The 27,292-nt window shown below is 41.7% G+C and overlaps 1 protein-coding gene across 3 annotated transcripts in view; it reads left to right on the top strand.

The window, feature by feature from the left end:
- Positions 1-27,292, top strand: part of GXYLT1 (glucoside xylosyltransferase 1) — a 78,975-nt gene that overhangs the window by 25,863 nt on the left and 25,820 nt on the right. For all 3 annotated transcript variants that reach the window (XM_005297928.5, XM_024100598.3, XM_042859228.2), the window contains 3 exons: positions 13,984-14,158; positions 24,515-24,640; positions 25,123-25,374. In XM_005297928.5, the coding sequence (XP_005297985.2) occupies positions 13,984-14,158; positions 24,515-24,640; positions 25,123-25,374 (553 nt within the window). The remainder of the gene's footprint in view (positions 1-13,983; positions 14,159-24,514; positions 24,641-25,122; positions 25,375-27,292) is intronic.

The following is a 27,292-nucleotide window of genomic DNA, read 5'->3' as shown; positions in this document are numbered from 1 at the left end:
GTTTGGAGTGTGGGAGGGGGATCAGGGCTGGGGCAGAGGGTTGGGATGCAGGGGTGTGAGAACTCTGGATGGGTGTGTGGGCTTTGGGGTGGGGCTGGGAATGAGGGGCTCAGGGCTGGGGAAGACGGTTGGGGTGGGGGAGGGCTCCAGCTGGGGATGTGGGTTTAGATTCATAGATTCTAGGACTGGAAGGGATCTCGAGAGGTCATAGAGTCCAGTCCCCTGCCCTCATGGCAGGACCAAAAACTGTCTAGACCATCCCTCATAGACATTTATCTAACCTACTCTTAAATATCTCCAGAGATGGAGATTCCACAACCTCCCTAGGCAGTTTATTCCAGTGTTTAACCAGCCTGACAGGAACTTTTTCCTAATGTCCAACCTAACCCCCCCCCCCCCCCCGCTGCAGTTTAAGCCCATTGCTTCTTAGAGGCTAAGGTGAACAAGTTTTCTCCCTCCTCCTTATGACACCTTTTAAGATACCTGAAAACTGCTATCATATCCCCTCTCAGTCTTCTCTTTTCCAAACTAAACAAACTCAGTTCTTTCAGCCTTCCTTCATAGGTCATGTTCTCAAGACCTTTAATCATTCTTGTTGCTCTTCTCTGGACCCTCTCCAATTTCTCCACATCTTTCTTGAAATGCGGTGCCCAGAAGTGGGCACAATACTCCAGTTGAGGCCTAACCAGAGCAGAGTAGAGCAGAAGAATGACTTCTTGTGTCTTACTCACAACACACCTGTTAATACATCCCAGAATCATGTTTGCTTTTTTTGCAACAACATCACACTGTTGTCTCATATTTAGCTTGTGGTCCACTATAACTCCTAGATCCCTTTCTGCTGTACTCCTTCCTAGACAGTCTCTTCCCATTCTATATGTGTGAAACTGATTTTTCCTTCCTAAGTGGAGCACTTTGCATTTGTCTTTGTTAAACTTCATCCTGTTTACCTCAGACCATTTCTCCAATTTGTCCAGATCATTTTGAATTATGACCCTGTCCTCCAAAGCAGTTGCAATCCTTCCCAGTTTGATATCATCTGCAAACTTAATAAGCGTACTTTCTGTGCCAATATCTAAGTCGTTAATGAAGATATTGGACAGAGCCGGTCCCAAAACAGACCCCTGCGGAACCCCACTTGTTATGCCTTTCTAGCAGGATTGGGAACTATTAACAACTCTGAGTACGGTTATCCAGCCAGTTATGCACCCACCTTATAGTAGTTCCATCTAAATTGTATTTACCTAGTTTATTGATAAGAATATCATGCAAGACCGTATCAAATGCCTTACTAAAGTCTAGGTATACCACATCCACAGCTTCTCCCTTATCCACAAGACTCATTATCCTATCAAAGAAAGCTATCAGATTGGTTTGACATGATTTGTTCTTTACAAATCCATGCTGGCTGTTCCCTATCACCTTACCACCTTCCAAGTGTTTGCAGATGATTTCCTTAATTACTTGCTCCATTATCTTCCCTGGCACAGAAGTTAAACTAACTGGTCTGTAGTTTCCTGGGTTGTTTTTATTTCCCTTTTTATAGATGGGCACTATATTTATCCTTTTCCAGTCTTCTGGAATCTCTCCTGTCTCCCATGATTTTCCAAAGATAATAGCTAGAGGCTCAGATACCTCCTCTATTAGCTCCGTGAGTATTCTAGGATGCATTTCATCAGGCCCTGGTGACTTGCAGGCATCTAACTTTTCTAAGTGATTTTTAACTTGTTCTTTTTTATTTTATCTGCTAAACCTACCCCCTTCCCATTAGCATTCACTATGTTAGGTATTCCTTCAGACTTCTCGGTGAAGACCGAAACAAAGTAGTCATTAGGCATCTCTGCCATTTCCAAGTTTCCTGTTACTGTTTCTCCCTCTTCACTGAGCAGTGGGCCTACCTTGTCTTTGATCTTCCTCTTGTTTCAAATGTATTGATAAAAAGTCTTCTTGTTTCCCTTTATTTCTGTAGCTAGTTTGAGCTCATTTTGTGCCTTTGCCTTTCTAATCTTGCTCCTGCATTCCTGTGTTGTTTACCTATATTCATCCTTTGTAATCTGTCCTAGTTTCCATTTTGTTATGAATCCTTTTTATTTTTTAGATCATGCAAGATCTCGTGGTTAAGCCAAGGTGGTCTTTTACCACATTTTCTATCTTTCCTACGCAGTGGAATAGCTTGCTTTTGGGCCCTTAATAGTGTCCCTTTGAAAAACTGCCAACTCTTCTCAGTTGTTTTTCCCCTCAGTCTTGATTCCCAGGGGTTCTGAAGTGGGGCTGGGGATGAGGGGTTTGGGGTGGAGCAGGGTGCTCCGGGGTTACAGCAGGGCATGAGGACTCCCCCCAGCAGCATCTGGGCTGCAGGGGAGAGGCACCTCTCCTCACCGCGGCAGCTCTGGGGCTGGGGCCACAGGACCGGTGCCCCTCCTCTGGCTTCCGCAGGTCTGTCCAGGGCTGGGTTCAGGAAGGGGCACCCCACGACAGGTCTGGGCCGCCCCAGCCACGGCTGGGTTCTGGCTGGGATAGGGGTGCCCTGGCCACGGCAGGTCCGGGCTGTGGCATAGTCGGGGCCGGGGGGCCGCCCCCGCCATGGTAGGTTGAAGGCCGGGCTAGGTTGGGGCTGGGAGAGGGGCGTTCCCGGGCAGGTTCCCTGAGCACCTGCATGACGCTAAATCGGCTGCTGCGAGGCCGTGCAGCTTACAGGAAACTTAGGGTACGTCACACGCATCTTCACATATGCTGCCTTCAGGACTGGCTAATAACCCTCTACATACCATACAAACACAGCCTAAACAAATGCCTCGTAATGCCGCTCAAAGTCAAAGACTTGCTACATTGGTGAACACAGCCCAACAATGTGTGCGTGGGAGTCCCTTTCACACAGACTCCACCTTCAGTGATTCTCACAACGGATGCCTTGATAGGCTGGGGAGCCTATATACAGCACCACACAATTCAGGGTAGGTGGTCTCCCACCAAGACACTGTTGCACATAAATCTCCTGGAACTGTGCACAGTTTGCAATGCATGCTTGCACTTCCTGCCATTGATCAGGAACGAGACTATATGAGTAATGATGGACAACACTGCCTGCATGATTTATATAAACTGAAAGGGAGGAGAAAGGTCACACTCCCTATGCACTGAAGTCATGAAACTATGGAACTGGTCAAAATGTCAGCCTTGTATCTTCCAGGACGTCAAAACACCACAGCGAATACATTGAGTAGGGAATTCTGGCAGGACCAGAAGTGAGAGCTAAACAGCGCGGTCGTGCAGAGCATATTGAAACATTGGTGACACCCATCCATAGACCTCTTTGCCACCTCCCGAATTGCAAATGTCTGCAATTCTGCTCAAGAGCAGGGTTGGACTCCCTTTCTCTTCAACTGGGATACGTTTCTGCTGTACATGTTTCCACCAATCCCACTGCTATTGAGGGTACTACACAAAATAAGAGACGGCAAGTCCAAAGTCATCCTGATAGCCCTCACGTGGCCCAGACAAACTTGGAAAGCATACCTATTGAGGATGGCAGTACGTGCACTGCACACTCTTGCTGAATCTTCTCTTGCAAGATGCCGGACAGGTTTACCATCTAAACCTGGAGAGACTTCACCTAGGAGCATGGCTCCAGCATCACAAACTGACCTGCTCTGCACAGGTGAAGGACATATTAAGAAACAGTAGGAGGACAACCACACGGAATACTTCCATTTATGCAGGTAAGAGATTTGCCATCTGGTGTCAAAACAAATGAACCCGACCTATTACCGCCCCCTTGCCAATGATTTTAGAATACATGCTAGAACTAAAGAACTCCAGTCTGTTCCTTAGCTTGCTTGGAATACACCTCACCACTATTACTGCTTTTTGCCACAAGGTGGACAGGATATTGATATTTGCTCATTCTACCACCAAACACTTTCTTAGGGGTATCAGAAATGTCTACCCTGAAATACAAGTACCTAGCCCATCTTGGGACTTGAACTTGGTGCTACGACTGCCTTACCTGGCCCCATTCAAACCATTAGCAATATGCTCTCTAACACATCTGTCAACGAAGGTGGCATTCTTAGTGGCTATCACGTCCGCCTGACGAGTGGGAGAGTTAGGAGCCCTCATGGCGCACCCACGATATACCATCTTTTTCAAAGATAAAGTCACCTTAAGATTTCACCCTGAATTTTTATCTAAAGTACCCTCCTCTTTCCACTTGAACCAACCAATCCATCTTCCCTCATTTTTCCCCAAACCTCATAGGAGCAAACAGGACTGAATATTACATACCCTGGACATCAGACACACACTAGCATTCTACCTTGAGATAACCAAGACCTTCAGAAAGTCAGAGACTTTTTATTTCAACTTCAGAATGATCTAAAGGTTCCACTATTTACAAGCAGAGACTGTCCAAATGGATTTCTGGATGCATCAAAACCCAATCTACCAAGTCATTATCAACCTCAGTAGCTTTTCTCAACAATATATCTATCATGAACCTATGTAAAGTAGCCACCTGGGCATCTACCAACATGTTTACAAAACACTATGCGATAGATCAAGATCAGATGCATTGGTAGAACTTACTGTACTATCATCAGTTACCCATGCAACTCCGAAGCCCCTTCCATCTACTGAGGGGCACTGTTCAACAGTCACCTGAAATGGGGCACCCACAGAGACACACTTTGAAGAAATGAAGATTACTCACCCTGTGCAGTAACTGAAGTTCTTCAAGATGGTGTCCTCTGGGTGCTCTATTAACCACTCTTTCCCCTCTTTATTTCAGAGTTTAATCTATGGACTTGGTGGTGGAGTAGGAACTGAGGGGGGTCTGAGACACGGAGAGTGCATGCATGACCTAGACAAGCACTGCTACTAAAATTCTTTGATCAAAGCCCCAGTGATGCACCAAAACTGGAAGTGGAGCACCCACAGAGACACCATCTTGGAGAATCTGCTACCTCACAGGGTGAGGTTTTTTTTTTTTGGTTTTAGTTCCAACACTTTTAAGCTTTGAATACCTTTCTGCAGTTGTCAGCAACCTTAGAGCATATATTACTGTCTGCCTCTTCCCTTCCCTCTGTCAAGACCCCTGTCACAGCAATCGTTCTTGGCCACAGAGGGCTGGACAGGACTTTGTTTAAATCCTGTTAACGTAATGTCTATATCATAGAGCTTATTCTAGAGCAGGGGTCGGCAACCTTTCAGAAGTGGTGTGCCGAGTCTTCATTTTATTCACTCTAATTTAAGTTTTCACGTGCCAGTAATACATTTTAATGTTTTTAGAAGGTCTCTTTCTATAAGTCTATAATATATAACTAAACTATTGTTGTATGTAAAGTAAATAAGGATTTTAAAATGTTTAAGAAGCTTCATTTAAAATTAAATTAAAATGCAGAGGCCCCCGGACCAGTGGCCGGATCGGGCAGTGTGAGTGCTACTGAAAATCAGCACACGTGCCGCAGGTTGCCTACCCCTGTTCTAGAGCAACACAATGCATTTCCCCCCAAAACCTGCTGTCTTGAAGTGTGCAAGACTGGACACAGGTTTTTATTTATATTTGATCGAAAAATTTCCCCCCAAATAAGGGGAGAACAATAGACCCGAGATCGAAAGATAAGGGAATGAGAGGGAGGAGGGAAAGGAGACAAAGTGGGGGTAGGAAGGGAAAAGGAGAGAACATCTCTTCTGTCTGGTAGGAATTAATGAAAGGTTTCTAAAAAAAAAAAAATTAGATTCAATCTTTTCAAATTTGTCTGTGGTGTCGTCTCTGAAACGTTATCTGTTCTTTAGTTGCTAGATTAGGTGAGTTGCTGTGACAAACTTCCATCCCTGGGGGCAATGTGCTCTTTCATCTAAGCAAGTCGTTTGGTTATAAGCAATACTATAGAGAACCAAGCTTTCTGGGAACTGGAGAGTTTCCAGGATGATGGGATATATTCCAAAATACAGGTCTGGGAAGTAATTTTTAATCCGATTAATCCTCCTATTTACATTTAATCAAACGGATTATGTCTTGGGATAGTCCCAAAACATGTGACTCAGTGTGGCTGGATCCAAGTTTTGTAGCTGTGTCAAGCTCATTTACGTGGGCACTGGGCCAATCCAGTTTTCTTTTATTAGAAAACATTTATAATAGTGAACCCTTGCTGTACTTGATTAATTGAACATTAAAACTTATAACCATAGAGACACTCTCCATCTCTGAACCATAAATATTATGCAAACATGTAAAACTTCTGTACTGAGCAGGTTCCTGATTTGTTGCCACTTAGATCTGTATAGTGCAAAGCCATTATACGAGACTGTGTTCTCTTGTGGGAGAGGGTAGGAAGTTGGAGAAAAGAATATAGACTTTGAGGAACATTACAATTTTAGATTTTTAGAGCATATCTATTGATTAAAAGGGTAGCCAATTGCTTGACAACCCTTGTTTCACTATTAAGAATATTTGAGGCCAGTTAACTAAGTTTAGCCAAACTTTTTACCTAAAGACAAAACAGTACAATACAAAGAGGAGACGTACATACCCTCCTTCTGGGAAAGAATTCTTCTCACTGTGTATTCACCTTACTCAGAAGGTGTGCTTCAAAGATACGTCCTCAAACCCATATTGTGGGTTGTTCATATTGTGGTTGTTTACAAGCTAAAAGCCCCATATGTTACTTAAAGTTTTAAATTTAACTCACTAGTTTGTGTCCGCTTTGTCCTTCGTATCTACCTATATTTTCTCTTGTTTTAAAACTACATTCCAAGTGTTCATGAACCATGAAAGTACTCGCTAAGTGTTGCAGGTATGGTCCAGGAAGGTGGTTCTCCTACTTGTATCGGGCAGAACATTAATATATTTTGGGTTTGATACATTTCTTATTTTCTAATGCCAAAGCTGACTTAGCATAAGTGACCAGAATTATAGAAAGACATAGGCCAGTTCAGGCCATGTAACTCCTAGAAATATGTATGCAATATAATATTATATTAATACTGCGTGTCTAATGCATATTAATATATGTGGTGTGAATAATACATATTGATGTATACAATGGCCAAGCATATATTGGTCAACATTGTACTTGGTACAAAGTATTCATGCATCTTTGCTTAGACAAATTTCCTATTTTCAAATGGCAAAGCTAACTTCAGCTTTTCAAAGTGTTGTGGGATACTTGACATGGATGAAAAGACTTGTGGAAAGAGCATATGTATTCAATTAACATAACATCCCAACATCCCTATATATAATGTACATCTGTCTTTGCTCTGTCCATGCAGGTCATTGTGGTTCTTTGGCAGACAACTAGAGTGTCTGTGGTACAGAACTTGCTAAATGACAACCCAAGCCATCTATATCTACCCTTATCCATCAAGGGAATAGTGTCGTTCTTACTCTCTCTGGACCAGTGACCATTCAAGTATTTGATACAAAGTGGTACAGTTTCAACAGGACAGGATAAAAGAGACCCATACCAGAATATACCTGGTGGTTAGGTAGGTCCCTCGCCTGGGAGAGGGGAGGACTGGGTTCAAGTCCCTGAACTAGAGCAGGGATTCAAATCTGGGTCTCTCACATTCCAGGTAAGTGCCCTGGATATTGGGTATAAAAGAGTGGGTAAAGGGAATGGCACTACTGGTTATGTGAATAGTGCCTAAATCCCCTTTTGAATGTAGCTTGAAAACAATGTTTTGTTTTGATGATGTCAAAATGGTTCAGTTTGATATTTTGGAAATGCTTTCTTTTTGCATTTTGACCGAAACAATTTGCAAAATTGACAGACATTCATGGAAATGTTTCTCTCTCCAAATCTGCAGATTTCAGGGAAAAGTTTCATCTGAAATATTTCATCCAGCTCTATTCCAGAGTTGCTGGATGTTATCATCCCTTGAATCTTATAATAAGAACTCTCTCTTGTTGAGAGAAAAGCATGGTCCACACCCAGTTATGAAGCTTAATTAACTTTAAAACTTTATTGGTGAAAATTTTAGGATTTAGAAGTTTTTAGCACCACTTTAAGCAAAAAGCATGATTTAAAGCGGAGCAGGACAGGGTAATGATCAGTTGTTTTAAAGGCTAGAAGTTCACCAGTTCTTTTAGTATGAATTCTTTTTATTATGAGTAACATTTTATTTCATTATATAGGACTTGGAACTGTACATATTAATGTGTTTTGGCCTGATTGTAAAAAGTTAACATGTTTGCAAAGCAGCTTTTGATAACTTGAAGGCAGCTTTGTGCGTAACTGTCCTTAATTAAATACATGCCTTAATGGCATAGACTGGATTAAAGATTAAGCACTAAAGAGCATATTATTTTTCATTTTGAAATGTAGCTCTCATTTTTGGAGGATTGTTGAGAATGGATAATATCGTAGACAGATTCTTTGTGTTTTCCTCTGTATTTATTGCTGACAAACTTCATTAAAACAATTGAATTTATGCATCTAAAATATATTTCTAATGCTGTTTTCCCATGTATGTAATTTCTGTAGCAGCTACAGCTAATTATGTGCTGGGGCAGGGGGATGGATAGGAGGTGGAGCTAGGGGAGCAACTGACACTTGTGGTGGTGGGGCGGGAGCAGGCTCCAAGCTGGGAAGGGGCATCCTGGCAGTTCCTATTTCTGTTCCTCATTGGCTGGTGCTTGATGCCCTGTGCTCCCCAGAGGCTGGTGCATATGCTCCTGACCCTCTGGTGGGCTGGGTGACTCTGCCAGAACCCACAATTGCTGGAAGGCAGGGAGAGGAGATCTGTTCATACCTTCTTTCCAGGGGGCTGGCCTGATCTCGTGCACTGTGGTGGCTGCTTAAGCCCCTTCTTCAGGTCCTGTTCTGGCCTCTGCAAGATATTGTGGTAGAAGAAACATATATCAGCTCCCCCAATAGGCATTTGTCCTGTCCATCCAGTTCCGAGATCACAAATGGGAAGGGACCAGGTCTGTATGGTGGAATGAGGGTAGCAGGAGGTGCTTTACAAATGTCTAATGAAATATGGCTTTTAAATAAAGTTTGAGAACCCCTGAGAGATCCTTTAATCAGATGTTATGTATGGTGTCAAACACTATGGTGAGATTATATACAGTGAATTTTGATTTGCTCTAGTGGAATCAGTAGTTTAGTTGTCTTCACAGGGCCTCTAGATACTTTTTCACCTCAGTTCACATTTAATGTTGCGTACTGTCCTCTGTTGGTTAGCTAGTAAGAATAGGTTTGGAAGCATTCTAAGTCAAAAGTTTAAAATTTAAAAAAATAGTTCCTTTGTCAAATAATTATTTGTGAATGGTTAAAATTTATTCCTGAGCAGTGTTTTGGGTTTTTCTTTTGTTACCCTGGGGGGAGGGAGAGAAACTTGGGAGGGGGAATAAGAACTGCGATAGACCCAGGCCAGTGGGGTACAGCAGAGTAGTAGAAGGCAGATATACTGGCCACTGGATAAGCAGTTTTCTGTTCCCTGACTGACCAGAGCAGGGGCTGCTGCAGGCTAGGGTGGACACATGACTCCAATTAGCCTGCAAAGAGTTAGTTGAAGCCGTTAAGCCAATGTGAACACCTGACTCTAATTAAGGCCTCTCTGATACTATAAAAAGGCTCACTCCAGTCAGGCTGAGGGAAGCCAGAGGAGAGGAAGTGTGTCTGAAGGGCTGGGTAATGAAGACACCCTCAACCATTGGAAAGGGAGCCCTGAGGTAAAGGTGAAGAAAGTGTTGAGAGAGAGAAGCGGGAGAGCTATGGGGAAGTGGCCCAGGGAAATGTAGCAACTCTGGCAGAGCAAGGTTGGCTGCCAACAGCTGCTACCATTAGGGTCCCTGGGCCGGAATCCAGAGTAGAGGGCGGGCCCGGGTTCCCCCCAACTCGCTACTACAGAAACACTTCCTGGGTGGGGAAGACAGGCTCCTGACAGGACAGGAGGCTAAACTGTTTGGGAATAAACCCGTAGGGACAACGGAGACTGTGGGAGTTCTCTCACCAACCTCCTTGCTGGCTTATAATGAAAAGGGCTACGTAGAGGGTCACAGTGAGCCTCTGAGGCTAGCGTACTCTGATAGGAAGCGCGGGACCCACTGAGACAAGGTCAGAGCTCTGCCACAGAACTTAAATTTGAGTTAAGGTTTCTGGGCTACATATCCCACTAATGCAAACCATAAAGAGCATTCAGTTAAGCAGCTAAGTCTTTCAACACCCCATCTACATTCTACTCAGCAGTTCTTTCATAATATCAACTACCTCCCTTCCACCACCCATAATTCATATGCTTCCTCTCTCTTCTTAAACAGCATGCAGCCTTAACTCTGGCCAGAAGTGTAATACATGAGTGCACTTGGTTATAATTATGTAATTGCTATGAAAAAAATTACTACAAAATTCAGATGATCCATTCACAAAACATTATTAAGCATTGCAGAAAAACATCTCACAGCCACCATTTGCAATATAACATATCTAATTCACTTAGTTCTTCATCTGGTTTTGTACTGATCTATGCTGAACGTTGTTTATGACAGTCTTCCACCAGCCCTCTATTATGGGGGCACTTGTGGCTCTATAATTAAGGTTGAATTGAGGGTTTTTTTGCACTTCGTGCAGGATTCAACTACTTGGTTATATATGAAAAATAGTCTTTTCCTGCAATACACCACTTTTTGTCCAGAGAATGAATTTTCTGAGGTTTTGTATGTGAATTAATTTGAATTAATTGTAAAAAAGGCATTTGAAGAAATCTAGTATTGTGTCAGAATTTTTGTTGCAGAATAGGTCACTCTTCAAATTTCCTGTGTAGTTAAAACTCATGGAAATCTTATGCACAGGTTAAATTTTGAAGAAATTTGTGTGTAAGATTAATAGTAATTCTTTGCTATTGATTCATAACTGAAAGTTTCTTTTCTAGAATGGTGTGACACAGATACCCTTTGCAAAGGATCCTCGGTTCTTTACAAACAGCTCTCACCTCAGACCTGACAAACTCACTCCACCAAACATGTCTTACTTTTTATGGATAAATATCCTTTAACATGTAAGATATCAGTAGAAAACTCATAACTTGTCAAAACTCATAATCATTGTGAGATGTATGTACAGATAATATTTAAGGGATAATGTGTTTATACTGAAAGTATGTTTTATGCAGTTGGAGTAGAAATTAGTAACCAGGAGGTAATGTGTCTTTATGATGACCCATTCAAGTGAAATGGAGCTGTTACCCCTCCCAGGTCAGTCGGTAATGAATGCTTGGTTCTATTGTTTACCCTTTTCACAGTCCATGGAAAACTATCAGAGACTGAGACAACAACAGTTGAAACCACTTAAAGGTAGAAAAGAAATGCTACCACAAGGCAGGCGTTCACCTTTTTGAATAGAAACAAAAGACTGTTTTCAGTATAACCGAGACTGGGGGAGGCACTCTGGATCCATTCACTGAGGAAAATCCCAGGCACAAAGGGGTTCTTGTGTGTTTGGATCCTGGTTCTTGAGAAACCAGTGAGCTTGGAACTTTGGCGTGGGGGAGGTGGAAATCTACTAAGATAGGATAGGTAATTGTTAAGTGTAGAGCCAGCTTTGCATTTTTATTATTTTGTTTTGTATTGCAACCATTTGTTTCCACCACTATCTTTTTTTCCAGTTAAATTTCTGTGTGGCTTACAGGAGCAGTGGTTTAAGGTAAAATTGGTAAACAGGATATAATGTACCTTTGGGTGCAGAAGATCTGGAATCTCTGAGAGTAGCCAGTGTTGGGGGCTGGATGTCACATGGGAACAATTCAAAGGGATTTGGAGGTTAGGGTGCACCTTACTGTTAGCCTGCAAGGTGAAGGAAAGGCTGGCATAAGCCCAGAGGAGAGCTCTTGAGTGACTGAAGGGCTGACAGGTCAGAGAGCTGACACCCAGCTACGATAAGAGAGACTTCCTCTCACTAGAGGCAGGGAGTAACAAGGTGACTCTCAGTTCTGGATATCCCAAGAACCATCACACACATGTTGAATAATGCTCTTCAGAGTTCTATAAAACTGGCTTGTAGTGATGTCCAGTGGGGGTGGTGGTAAAATCTAATTTGTCATTAAATTAAATTGATTAATTTGGCACCATAAACACCGTTTATGCATTAATCATATGGTTATTGCATTGCTTCACTACATAGTGGTAATAAGGTTTAGGTGCTCTAACTGCATTTCCCTAAGGTAATCCAAACACATTAAAGTAAATTTAAGCTTAATTCTGAATTTCCTTCATTGCGGGATAACTACAACATCCATGTAATTTTTTTAACCTTACTTATACATACTCCCAACTTTAACTCTATCTAAACAGTTAATTATTAAAACACATGACCTCTAATGACCAATAAATATAGTCAGAGCTGCATATTGGTTATGCAGGATGTGGATGGAGATGCACAGGCTATGGATGATGAATGGGAGGTAGCTGAAATTGAGAAAAAGATCTGCTTAGTGGGGAATAGGTGGACTGTTGAATGACTTAACTTGAAGTTGACCAGATTTTTTTATATATTAGTTTTCCAGTTTATGTAAATAAAAATATATCTCTTTATTGCCATCCTCTCCCCAACCCCCCAAATCCAAGTCCGTACAACCCGGCTTCTTGTCCTGGTCTGTGGGGAGATGCATTCTTTCCCCCATGTCCCGTACTTCCCTGCCATATTCAGCTTTTAAACTCTTATATATATAAATCGATACTTAACAGTCGAATGGTGTAGAGGAGCATGGTGAAGAGTAAAGATTTGGGTGGAGGGAAACACATTGAGGAGCAGGGCTGTAGGGTCATGGGTTCAACATGGAAGCAAGTTGGGGATAGGGAGAACCTGAGCGGGCATGGAAGTGGGTGCATGGGCGGGCGATAGTAGTTGCTCAGTAAGATGTGGAGTGCTGAGTGGAAGTTGGGAGAGAGAGAGCTGGAAGAGGTCTGGTTGGAGAGGATCTGTGCTCTGAACCACATGTGGCCAGTCAGTGTTTCTCTCTGCTTCCACCACTTCTCTCCTGCAATATCACTTCAGTTAAAGCCTGTTCTCCCTATAATTCTGCTTCTCTTGCATTTCACCCCCATATGCTCTTTCTGTCTAGTTTCATATTATGGAATCTTCTCTAGAGATGTAGATGTCATTTCTTTTATTATAAAAATACTATTTTTAGGCACTTCCTAAATCAAGGTTACCAGATTAGGAAATCCCAATGTTAATTCTATCTGCTTGTATATATGCATTATGTTATGGTTTATTATATGCTTGCTTTTCTGCTAGACTCTTGTTTAATCCAGCGCACGGTGAATGAGGCAGGTGTGAAGCATTTATTTCAAAGTAACTTCTTAGAACAGAAAAAAGCTGTACCCTGTATAACTGCTTAAGTCATCCAGCAATTTTCCTCTGTGGAAAATTAATGTTTTTAAATGACTTATAAATATTTACCCTCGTTCAGTCTTTGGAGTCCTGTCTCATTTACTGCAGATTGTCCAGCCTCTGCATTAAATTAGGTAGGATCCCATGAGAAAGGAATATAATGAGCATATGACTAAGAACTTCGTTGTAAAATATATACATAAGATATAAGGTTGCGCTCTCAACCTTAATCGTGGCATTTTTGACTTCGTGACACTTGTAACTCTGTAATCATATTCTGTTAATGTAATTATTTTGATGGAATTACTCAGTAGGTGAATTTAAATGAAGGATAGTAATGTAAAGTTTCCAATAACGTGGTTATTTCCTTTTGTGAGTGTTGCTAACATTTTGTATCTGTATTGCTGTGTAATTTTGTGGATATGAGGCTAGGTCAGACTAAACTTTAATCTAGACAAATGTAACTCAGTACTATCTTTTCTGTCCTGTTCCAATTTATCTTTTGTTAAAGAAATACCATATTTACTTCCTAACTTCAATTTAGAGCAAGAATATTTTGTTAATCAGATTATGCATTTAAGAAGACGTAACTTTTTATATCTGTTCTTGGAAAATGCCAATTTAATTTTTACTATTTTTTCATTAGATATGATTTTATGAAAACGCAGCCTGCTGAGAAGATGCATCTAGCAGTGGTTGCCTGTGGTGAAAGGCTGGAGGAGACTGTTACTATGTTGAAATCAGCCATTATTTTCAGCATCCAACCTCTACAGTTTCATATTTTTGCAGAGGGCCAACTGCACAACAGCTTCAAAGGCAGAGTAAGTATCTAAGTCACACACTGAACCAGTTTGTAGCTTAGTGGAGGTATGTGTGGCTTTCTCTTAGACATCTACTGCTGGGTATTGTTCTGTTAGATGTAGTTGCAATGATTCAGGTTTGTGTGTGTGTGTAACATTAGGAAGTCCTTATATTCTCTGTTGGTCAGACCATTGCACGATACTTCAGGCCCACTTCACTGTCTCCATCAGTGAGCACACTTGGTCACTTTTTCTTTTTTTTTTTTTTCTTCCAGCTGCAGTGTGTCTCTCCTGCCCACTTCACCCCAGGGGTGAAGTGGGAAAGGCAGCACGGGTAGTGTTCCAGAGCCCAGTCTTGAATGTGGGACTTGGTGATCCTTCCTTGCCTAGTACTAATCCAGATATGCCTTTAGCACTGGGGAAAGAAACTGTAAAAACTGTCATGCAGCATACTGCATTATTGTGATCTGACAGACTTCCTTTTTAGTGTTTCTCAACAAGCTTTGCACAGAAACAGTAGTGCTGTTCAAACTTTTATTACTGGTTCTGTTTCCTGTTTCCATTGTAGGGCTACTGAAGGATGGCTATCAGAGCTTATGTAAAAGTTAGTAGAATGAGTAAAAAGTGCCCTCAGAGTGGGAGAGGATCCACAACAGGTACTGTGGCAGATTATTTCTTTGCAACAGTGCTGTCTCCTCAACCTCAGGCCAAGGGTTACCCTCTGTTTCACTGGCGTTGCTTATGGCTCCTCTCTAAGCCTAATCATCATTGTGGCTCCAAGCTCAAGTTTCATTCATCTGACCTATTAGTCTCTGATTCAATCTCTGGTTCCCTCCTTCAGTGATACATTTTCAACTGTCTTGGACTTGAAATCCAGTTCCCCTCTGGGACCCACACTTTTCCTTCTGCCAGGCGTTTGTTCTTCTAAACTTATTCTGTTTTCATAGTGACACACAATCCCATTTAAGATGTCTGTGGTACATAATTACTGGTCTTTCTAAGACACTTTTGCCTATTCCCCAATTTCTTCCAAGTTTATTTCCCTTAACCCCTCCGCATCTTCATCTGCCAGGTCTTTTTTTTGGCAGTGTAGGCATCTCCTTAGTGCCCTGTCAACCTCTGAATCCTGGTCACAGAACATCATGGGAGAAGAGCGTGGAAGGCTCCAAAGAGGAGGTGGTTTAGATCTCCTAACAGAGCCTCCTTCAAAGAGAAATTGGTCACTTCAGAGACAGACTGTTCTGGAGAGCTCAGTTCCCTGGGGGAGTACCTTTTGAGGCTCCAAGCTTCTTTAGTACCAAGAGTTCTTCAAGACTTTCATTCTTCAAAAAAAATAGTGCCAGACATACCTTGGTACCAGGGCCCAGCCCACAACATTTTGGTACCTGAGGCGGGGAGCTCAAATGACACCCCCATGCCCCCTCGCTTGGATCAAAACTTTGAAAGTTCTCAATTCTGCCTTCTTCCTGTTCTACTCCTCTCATGGTACTGTTCTGCTACCTACCCCAGTAAAGGAGAACTAACAACTTAAAATGCCTTGTTCAAAAATTTTAAGTAACACTTAACTTTCAAACGCCTGAACAGCAAATGTAACTTTTCTTGTCTGCATAGCAAACACTGGCATTTTTATCTGTTTGAATAATCAAAGTGGTGCTTTCTGTGCCTTCTTGGTTGCAAAGATTTGAACTGTTTCCTGAAGGTCCACAATCTGGGCCAGCTCATGCTCTATTGAGATGGTTGCAAGGCCGACCAGCATCTCCTGTGTCATTGTGGAGCGTAGATGTGTTTTTTTTATTAACTTCAGATTGGAGAAGCTGCGTTCTCTACTGGCAACTGTTACAGGAAGTTAGAAGTATGTGCAGAGCAACAAAAGCATTTGAAAAGAGGGTGGTCATCTTATTTGTGCACATATATTCAGAACAGCCTGTGGAATTGATCCTGCTGAAACGTATCTTGAAAGGGCTTTCAGTTCATCACCTAAATCGCTCACATCAATATCGTGCATGTCATCTTGTGACAACACTGTCTCTAGTGCCCTGAATTGCTGGTGTAGGTCTTCTTCAGGTATAGTGAGGAGTTTTGGAATATCATATAACATCCCAACTATACTGCTGTGTTCCTTGAGCTGCATGAAACGTTCTTCAACTGACTGTATTGCACAATCTAGCAGCTGGTTAAAGAATTCAACCTTGAATTGTTGTTTGGGGTCTCTTATGGGATTATCCCGTGCTTCGTAATCAAAATGTCGTCTTCTTCGGTGACTCTTTTGTATTCTTGAATGGGTGGGAAAATAGCTTCAGTGTGAAGTTCCTCTGCCAACTTCTGTGCACTCTTCAGAATGTTTTGAAATCCCTCATCTGACCGGTAAGACTGTAGGTATGACTTTGCTTTGTCCAGTTGTTCCATTGCTCCAGATATATCAAGGTCAAAACCTTGGAGTCTCTTGCTTACAACATTTATTGTATATCATGCTACAACACTAAGCCACACAGAAATTTGAAGTTATGTATGTATCTGGTGATTCCATTTCCCTCTGCCACTGTTCTCCCACGAACAGCTCCTGTCCTAGCATTATTCTCCATAATGGCAAGTATGGTATCATCTGTCTTCCCAAGTTGGTGTTTGATAGGGTTTATCGCCTCCATTCGACTTTCCTATCGTGTGGCACCCTCAGTGGTTTCAGTGTCAGAGAGGATGTTCCCAGATGTTGCTTCAAAATTTGCCATCGATGAGTTGATGCAGAGAAAAATACATAGATGCTTTGAATTACATTAAAATTCAGCAGCCTCACTGTAAGCTGATGCCGCATCACTGACCACCAAGTTCAATGAATGAGAACTGCATGGGACAAAAAAAGCTCAAGGGTTTAACTCTCGGATCTGTGTCTGCACTCCTCTGTTCTTTCCTCTCATGTTCGCACCATTATCGTAGCCCTGATCTCTCATGTCAGCTATCGCAATTCCCGTATCTTCCAGCCTTTTAAGAAGAACATTTGTCATACCAGCTTCTGTAGTATCATCAATGTCAATAAATTCTAGAAAATGCTCTCTGACAGTCACCATTGCAGGGACATTTTCACTAGGTTCTGTTGTTGTTACAAAATGCACCATTAAAGTCATTTGTTTCGTATGGCTGATGTCAGGTGTGCAGTTCAGAATAACAGAGCAATATCTTGCTGACTTCAGATCTGCCACAATCTTCTGTTTGACTTTTGTTGCCAGTAATTGTATGATCTCATTTTGAATTGTTTTTCCAAGGTAGTGGTGTGTGTACATTTCTTGGGTGGTGACTCTTCTTAGATGCTCCTGGAGTACAGCATCAAACTCAGCCATCAGCTCCACAGTTTTAAGGACGTTTCCAATGTTTGGCACATACAGCTGATCTGAAGTGCCACACAGTGCCCCTCTGGGTTTTGGGTAGCAAGCATTCTCACAATGGCAGTGAGCCTTTTCAGAACATTTTGCCAGTAAAGAGACACCACCATCTGTGTTGGCCTTTTACCTTAGTCTCATCTCAAGCTCTTTCCACCTATGGAATGCTCTCTGGTGATTTACTGCCTTCTCATGGCATGCCAGATTTCAAGCCAGATTTTTCCAGTCCTTTGTTCCTGTAGAACCCAATGTGGCTGGAACATTAGACTGGAAGAGTTTGCAACAAAAACAGTATGCAGCATTCTGGGTTTTTGAGTACATAAGCCATGGCCTCTCCACTTTGTTACCATTGGGGGATTTCACACCAGTAATGTGTTGGATGGAAACGTCTGTTGTCATTGTCTTTGGGGAACATGAAGTTTTTCACTTGCTGTGGCCCATGCTGTACAAGGAAGTCCCTCAGGCTACTGCTCAAGTGTGTCCACGGTCCTGGATCATCTAGACATAAGGAACTAAACTCAGCAGCAGTTTAAACTCACACTTTTCTCTGATCTATACTTTTCTTCAGGAATGTGCATAGTTACATCCATTTGAAATGGAGATATGGATGCTGCAGTAGCTGCCAGGTCACCTGCACTCTGTCTAACTGGAAGATCAGGCATCTTCTCACCACTCTCATCCTCACTGGGGCCGGAAGGCTCATTGTGAACATTTGCGACTTAAGGGCCTAACTGACTCCTACTACTTCAGTTGACTGCCTGTTCTCCTCAAGTGGGTTCAGGGAAGCAGCAGGAAACAGAAAGCTCCCTGAGAAGCTGGTGTTAATCAGTCCAGGCTCCTGGGGGTCCTAGAGAGGTACATAAGAGGCTCCTCCTCCTCTCTCTCCCTGCAGCTCCTGCTGCTTTTTGCTATTCCCTCTCACCTTTTCTCCTGCCTGCCTGTTATGTCTCTTGTGCCCTCCTTCCGCCAGCACAGCACTCCACCATATCTGTGCATCTAGAGCAGAGAGAATATTTATGCACTAGCAGCAGACACAATTTTCTACATTCTGGGTCCTAGTGGCGCACCCCCACAGTCTGGCACTTGAGACAGCTGCCTCAGTTCACCTCATGGTAAGGCCAGCCCTGCTGGGTACCGAAACCGACCAAGGTACTGCCTAAGCAGGATTGTGCTTCAGGAAGATCAGTGCTACCTACTGATTCCACAGTGTTGGTACCCAAACCGGTATCCCAAAAGTCAATGTCCTCAGTACCAGTGTCATCCAAGAGATGTGTACCACTGAAACAGTGTTGGTACCAGGGATACGGTCTTCTAAAATGGGACCACTGAAGCAGTCAGCGCTTTCTCATTACTGATGCCGACCACAGCAGAGCCTCGACTTTCTTCAGTTCATGTACACCTGATACCACAGGAATTTAGCTATTCCAGAGACTTTCAAATTTCAGACAATGCAGTCTCTCCTTTATTAATGGGTACCAAATGACTATCAACACCAAAATCTATTGGGTCACCGAAGTCTTATCTTCCCCTTATATTTCCTGAGTTTCTGGAACCAATCGGGCCGGACAGACAGCTGTCTTCACCTTCACTGTCCACCTCGCCACTGGACTACGTTGAAGATAATTCCTCGGTTCTCTCATCTCAGTACAGGGATATGCTGTCTGCCATGAACCGGATATTTCCCAAACCACCTTCCTTGAGCGAGAAATTCCAAGAAAAAACAATTTTGTGCCCCTTTTTACTAGCATAACCAATGCTGGATGTGCCCCCTGCCCCGCCTTATAGCCCACATCAGTCTCTGTACTGGGTCTCGTGGGCTGCCTGTCTCCAGCAGTTCTCAAGACCTCCTAGCTCTTCCTAAGGAGTTCATGGATGGGACAGTCTCCTGTTCCATCACTCCCTCTTCAACAGCCCCAAACTGAGGAGGAGTCTGTTGAGGCGGAAGAGGCTACAGCGGATAAGGGCGTGACACCACAAACTAATATTTCATTGTCATCATATGAAGCTGTAATGTCTCCTCCACCTTCTATTGCTGATGATTTCAAGCAGTTTCTGGAACTGATTAAACAGATTGCTGACTCATTATGCACTCTGTTAGAGGATGTCCAGAAGACACAACATAAACTTGTGGACATTCTACATACTACAGCCTCTAAGTGGCTCTACCACTGAATAAAGTCTTACTGGATTCTCCCACCACATCACCTACTTGCAAATTGGCTGATAAGAAGTACTACATCCTGTTGAAAAATTCTGAATGTTTTTTTTTCTGCTACCCTCCACCAAATTCTTTAGTTGTGAGGCTATCAGTGAGTGTGGAAGACCGCATCATATGAAGTCTACACCCTATGTTAAAGACCAAGCTACTCTTCCACAATCCTGCAATTTTGTATTGCAAATTACCACGCACTAATGGCAAAGTACAACTACACCAACTATGATTAAATTCAAGAATTTTATTGAACACCTTCCTGTGGAATATCATGAGCAGTTCAAGGCTGTCATAGCTGATGGTCAGCTCTTAGCAAGAATCTCGCTGCAAGCCTCCCTAGATGCATTCGACACTGTGGCCCATTCCATCTCTACTGCTGTTGTCATGCATAGAGTATGGCTACAGCTGTCTGGTTTTTCTAGGGAGACCCAAAATACTGTTGAAGGCCTCCCTTTTGATGGACTTAAGCTATTCATCATGTTCATGGATGAATCTCTCTTGTAGTTTGAAAGATTCCACGGTCAAACTCAAGTCCCTTGGCGCATATATATGCCTGAAAACAAAAGAAAATTTAGCAGGTTGCAAACAGCATAGAGATCTCACCCAATTCAGTTCCCCAGTTACCACAGGCTTTCTGAACCACCTAAAAAGTGACAGAGCTGTGAGAAGAAGAGACTGCCTACCATGACTGCTACCACCATCCGGCTGACCTCTATATCAAATATCAATTTTGATGGTTTGGTTGAGGGTCTGGAGCAGCCCCACCTCAGGAATCTTCAGCTGCACCATACCACCCACCTCCCTCCCTTTGGGGACCATCTCTCCCACTTTTGACCTGCATGGGAACAAATTACAACTGACAAATGGGTTTTGTAGGCTATAACATTTGGTTGTTCCATTCATTTTACCTCCATCCCTTTAACCTCCTTCCCCGTACCTTTACAGGGACCCCTCTCATGAACGCTTACTAAGACAGGAAGTCATCTCTCTTCTATCCATGGGGGCCATAGAAACAGTTCCAGTCCAGCACAGAGGGGAAGGGATTATATTATAAGTATTTTCTGGTCCCCAAAAGAGCAGGAGATGGGAACCAGTATAAGAGCTCAGATCCTAAACACCTTTGTGAAATCACAGAAATTCAGGATAGTGACGCTTACAGCTATAATTCCATCGTTGTGTTCCAAGGATTGGTTGGTTCACTGCCCTCAACCTTCAGGGCACATATTTTCACATCGCAGTCCATCCCCCTCACAAGAAGTTGCTGTGTTTTACAGTTGACCAGGATCGTTTCCAGAGTAGAGTGCTTCACTTCAGCCTCTCCTCTGCCCCAAATGTATTCTCAAAGACCATGGCAGTGGTAGCCTCTCATCTATGTTGACTTTGAATAATCATCTTCCCCTGCTTCAACCCCTGGTCATGTGACAAAGTTCTCTCTGCAGTACTGGCAGCAGCGTCCCCATTCCACAGGTTAGGACTTCAACTCGATATCGAAAAGTGCACTTTGGTAGACTTCAGAGGGGGTTCTCTGGATGCCGTAACAATCAGAGCTTATCTTCCTGTGGACAGATTTGCATCTCCTAGCAAACCTAATTTCCAATGTTCAAATAAGCAACTAGACGTTAGCAAGAAGTTGTCTTCAACTGCTAGGATGTATGGCATACGTCCTATGGCATAGGACATATGACAGCTTGTATTTTCATAATACAACATGTCATGCTCCAGGCGTGGCTCAGAACAGTTTATATCCAAACAAGCACAGTCTAGACAAGCTAGTGTCTGTCCCTTGCTGAGTTCTGTACTCGCTTAGTTGGTGGACGGATCCCTCCAAAGTCTATGCAGAAGTCCCTTTCACTCAACCTACTCCTACCATCACTATAATGTTGAATTCATCTCTTGTGGGAAGAGGGACACACCATTAAGGGCAAATGGTCTACACATCAACCTTCTGGAATGGAAAGCAGTCAGAAACACCTGCATCTGCTTCCTTCCATTAGTCAGGAAAATCCGGCAAAGTTATGATAGACAACATAGCCTGCATGCTCTACATCAATTGTCAGGGTGGGGTGAGATCTTCCTCTCTTTGTGCTGAAGCAATGAAGCTATGAAACTGGTGCATAGCCAGTCACATAGTCATCTCAGCCTCTTACCTTCCACGCATACAAAGCACCATGGCTGATGATGTCACCAGGCACTTCGTCCAAGATGATGAATGTGAGCTAGACTTGTGGATTCTCAGAACATTTTTTCTAATCTGGAGCTTTCCACAAGTGGTGCTCTCTGCTGCCATTGCCAACAGGAAGTGCATAAAATTCTGTTTGAGAGGAAGACTGGGTCCTCGTTCCCTAGGGCATGCCTTCCTCACTCCTTAGTGAAGGTCCTTCTCTGTGCATACCCTCTGACATCATTGATCTTGAGCACGTTGAACAAGAGCAAATAAGAAAAAGCCAGTGTCATTTTAGTTGTAGTGAACTGTCAGAGACAAGTCTAGTACCTTTAATTGATCCACCTTGCTTCCTGTCCTATGTGAAGACTTCTAGCCTGGTTCTTTGACTAGGAGTTTGGCTCCTCAATGGCTCTCAGAGATAGAAACTTCCTGTTTGGCAAAAGTACATGTGGTATTAAACAGAACGCACAACGTTTACCTTCAAAAATTGATGAGATTTCACCACCAGTGTGTTTGGCAACAGTTTTTGCCTTTTCGCTCTCGCTCTCTGCTAATCTCAGTTTATATGTTGGAATTAAAAAAAAGTCAGGTCTTTCCATGTGTTCCATCAGGGTTCGGTTGGCAGCTATTACAGCCTTTTATTCACAGGTAGAGGGATTCTGAATGTTTACCCACTCCACAACAGCAAGATTCATCAAGTGGTTGATTAATCTTTTTCCACAGATTCGACAGCCCACTCCTCTATTAGATTTAAATCTCGTCTTTAATTACCTTATGAAGCCTTCTTTTCAACCATTGACTACTTGTTCTCTACTTTACTTGTCTGTGAAGATGGCTTTCTTGGTGGCCACCATCTCTGCCTGAAGTGTCAGATAAATGGGGACTTTAATGGCTGATCCTCCCTTTAAAATATTTTTTAGGGAAAAGTTCATTTTGACCACACCCTAAATTTCTACCTAAAGTATCTTTTGAATTCAATATTAACCTGGTTATTCATTTTCTGTTTTGTTTTTTTTCTCCCTAAAGCCACACCAGAACAGGGAGGATGCTGCACTACATACCTTAAATGTCAGAAAGGTGTTGTCATCCTCTCAGGACAGAACCAAACCATTTAGAAAGTCTCCCAGACTTTTTTATTTGAAGGCATATCAAAAGGATACACAGTCTTCACTCAAAGACTCTCAAAGTGGATCTCTGGGTGAACTATCTCTTGTTATGAGGCTGCCAACATTCAAACTCCTCCTAGAGTACTACTCCATTCTACAAAGTTCCAATCTACTTCTATGGCATGATTGAAAAATGTCTCCAGTTGTTGAAATTTGCAAAACTGCAACCCTGGACCTCAATACATATTTTCTCCAAACACTATGTGTTGGTTCACGCTTCCAGATCAGATGTTGCAGTTGAAAATGATGTCCTGTCTTCCATGTTGGATCTGATTCTGAAGCTCCCTCCTCCCTCTGGGGATACTGCTTGCAAGTCACCTGAAGTGGAGCACCCATAGCAATGCTACTTGAAGAAAAAGAGGTTATGCACCTTGTGCAGTAACCAGAATTCTTCAAGATGTGTCCCCCTATGGTTGCTCCTCTACCCCTAAATTCCTTCTACTCTGCTTTGAGTTTCATCTCATGGGACTTTGGGTACAGAAGGAACTGAGAGAGGTTCATCTGTGCAACCTTTATGTCCTCGGTAAAGGGCATGAGAGTGTCTGGAGCACATGCACAGGCCGAATGGTTATTGCTATCCATAACTCTTCAATCATAGTTGCATGTGCACATGAAGTGGAGCACCCATAGGGGGACACATTTCAACTGCAGTTACTGCACAAAGTGAGTAACCTCTTCTTCACTGCATAAACTGTAGTGACCCAGTTCTGCCAATGTGAGTTCATTTTAAATCCAAACCAGCTTCCTGCTCAGAACATCATCCAGCTGAGAGCTTCTTTCAAAACAGCCAAGGAATAGTTTGTCTTCAGGAGAAAATCTGGACCTGTTCCTTCTGACCAGGCAGTCCCACCAGCTGTCTGCATGGTAGTGTCTTTGCAGATTGGAATGACAGTAGTGGTGAAAATAATCAATTGGGTTATGTCTCTTCTTGGCAAATTCCAGCTGCTGAATGGAAAATTATGACCAGATCGATAATCTAAGGCAGGAATTCGGTTCATTGATGCACAGTTATGGTGGGTTTGGTTATTTTTGCATTAAAAAGTGGATACTTTAAATTACCAAGGTTACTTGAGACCTATGTGACTCTATTTACATACCAGTTTTGTTTTTAATTTTAATGATCCCCCCCCCCCCCCTTACAAAATCAGCAGTTTGCTTAACGTGTTTACGGTCCCCTTTACTTTTGTATCCCATCTTTGATTTGCTCTCATTTTAAAGACCTTTGCTGAATCACCTTTTGCTTGACATTAAGCATACTTGAACAATATTCTAGCTGATTTTTGTAGTTAAAAAAATGTTTCCAGTTTTGGGGAGGGAGGAGGAGATTAATAAAATCAATTAGATCAATACATATTTCTGCATGTTTTCAATTAAATTGTCAATCTAATTGATCAGTTCTTCCTATGATACATTATTCTCTGATAAAATTAAGCTTAAAAAGTTTTGTGTCCTTTCTTTACCTAGCTCAATGGTTTGCCATATCAAGGAAAATTTAATTATACCATATACCCAATAACATTTCCAACTGAGAGTGCAGCAGAATGGAAGAAACTGTTTAAACCCTGTGCTTCACAAAGGCTATTCTTGCCAGTAAGTTATCTTATTTCATAATAGTACAGTGTTTACAGGTTTTCTATGAATTCATCAAGAATTGTTTTTGAATTTAACTTTTGGCTGAAATTGTGCAGGGAACTGTTTCCACTAAAAATAATTTTTGTCACATTTTACAAAAACACTTACTCCCATTTTTTCCCCCTTAGTAGCAATATACTAAAGAAAAAAAATTGCATTTTCAATTGCATGGTACACCAATGTCTTAAACTGTTCTACATCAGGTTTAAGTTTCTTTCTGTTCTTATTATGGGTAATAAAAGAATTTGTACATTTGTAAACTATCTGAAGTGAATTCATTGGCTCATGAAAATATATAAACTAAACTACTCTGTGAGGGCAAGGGGTGCATGGAAGTGAATGGTTTCCAAATAACTTTTTTTTGTCAAAGTAAGCTATAAAAAAGCAAAACAGTTACTTCATGGATCACTTACAGTTTGATTTTAACTTTTTCTTCACAGTTAATCCTCAAAGATGTGGATTCGTTACTGTATGTTGATACTGACATCCTGTTTTTGAGACCTGTTGATGATATTTGGTCTTTTCTGAAAAAATTTAATTCCACACACATTGCTGCAATGGCACCAGAACATGAGGAACCTCGTATTGGATGGTATAATCGCTTTGCTAGACACCCATATTATGGAATAACTGGAATAAATTCTGGAGTAATGCTAATGAATATGACACGGATAAGAAGAAAGTATTTCAAGGTACGTATGCTGCTTTGGTTGATTTGTCGGCATTCACCTTTTTTCATTCAAAATGGGAAGAAAAATAGTTTCAAATAATGAACATCAATTTTGAAAAATAATGCTCTTTTCCAGTACATTTTTCTCTTGTTCTGGGATCAGAATATTGCATAAAAATATGTTTTATTTAAGAAGCGCACAAGTTCACATTTAGTTTCAGGGATGTTTTAAAAAAACTGAATTTGTGACTTTTACTAAAAACTGGTTTGCTCAGTTTCTTGAATTCTGGCAAAATGTTTGCTTGTTAATAATTCCCAGTCTTTTGCAGCAAGTTATATTTGTCAGCAGATATTTTAATTTACCTTTATTTCTCAATATACTTATCTCTTTGAGAAAATGATTTATGCAATTTTTGTTGTATATGGTAAAATTAACAGCAAGTAGCATGTTTTCAGCCTTTGAGTATGTGTGCATGGTAATATGACCAGGAGGTGGTGCTACTGGATTACTTATTAGGACATTGTGACTCCTTTAGTGCCATATGCTACATTATTTCTTAATTTTAATCTTTACTTTCAAAAGATCATTCAGTTAAATTAAGTAATGGTGATTTGAGTTGTTTCATCAACATCGAAATCATTAAAATGACTTATTTCTCTCTTCAACTTTGCTTTTGTATTGTAACCAGTTGTATCACTACAGAAATTGAATTTTTTATTAAAGCAAAGTATACAATAGCTGAAAGTATACATAGGAAAACTTCCAAATCAGTAATATTATATGCTTGAAAAGCAGTATTACAGAAGTGGTGCCATATGTAGTTACAATTGAAGAGAGGGCACTTGTCCTGAAAACAATTTTTTACAATAAATGATAACTTCAGCCCAGTTGTTAATTCCTGGTGGACATTCTTTGTCCCAGAATTTTGTTTCACTTTATTTTAAGGGGGAGGGTGGGGCAAGGGGGAGTCCATTCTGCTAGCCCTAAGTTATCAAAGAGTTAAAAATACTGGTGATGTACAATTTTTTTAATATTAGTTATTTTGTTGCCTATGGACTAGAACTTGGGGCTGGAGATGAAGTTTTTAATTTTGCCATTAAAGTGCAGTGTTACCATGAGCAAGTCACTTAGTCTTTCGGTACCTAAACTAGCCACTCTGTCTGACAATAATCACATGTAGAGAGAATTCTTACCCACCTTTATAAAGTGCTCTGAAGCTTTCAGATTAAAAGCTCTGTATCAAGTGCTACAAATGAAAGCATATTCTGATTTTAATATTCTCCTTACTAAGTAGGAACAGAAAGCCAAATCTTGAAGTCCTTATTCAAGCAAAACTCTCATAGATGCTCAAGTCAAACTTAATATAGATGCCTAATACAGATGATTTACTTATGTGTACATTTCTTGAGCATTGAAATTTTGTATCCTTGTCCATGAAGGACAGCTAAGTGCATGAAAAATCCCAAATTGGAACTCTGACGTTTTTCTTCAATAGTTACCAAAAAGTTAATCTGTTTTATTAGATTTCAACCATTCAAATATCCTTTTAAACTGCAGTCTAAAATTTGGTTTGCATATTCACTGTTGGCCATTGTCACATCTCCCTTTAAAACACCTAACTGCTTAATCAGCAAGGAAGAGAGTGAGGATATGTCTTCTGTTAAATGAAGAGTGCATTTGTGAGTTTGCCAGATGCAATATGGGGGGGCCAGGGAAGGACATGTAGCAGTTGAAACATTAATTGCAGTGAGGAGGGAAGACTCCTGAGATGGAAAAAGATGGAGGAGAGTTTGAGGAGGCCAGTTCTGTTTTGCCGGTATTAGCCAAGTAAATGGCCAAAACAAATTTTTCAAAATCATCAGTGAGAATTCTGATACTGTGAGGCTTCAGGGCCCAGAAGTATAGCTATCCATATGCAATATAATATTACACATCTAAA

The sequence above is a fragment of the Chrysemys picta genome, chromosome 1 (assembly GCF_011386835.1).
Source record: "Chrysemys picta bellii isolate R12L10 chromosome 1, ASM1138683v2, whole genome shotgun sequence".
NCBI classification, from domain to species: domain Eukaryota; kingdom Metazoa; phylum Chordata; order Testudines; family Emydidae; genus Chrysemys; species Chrysemys picta.
The sequence above is the reverse complement of the archived record's forward strand: the minus strand, read 5'-3'. Positions and strand labels throughout refer to the sequence as shown.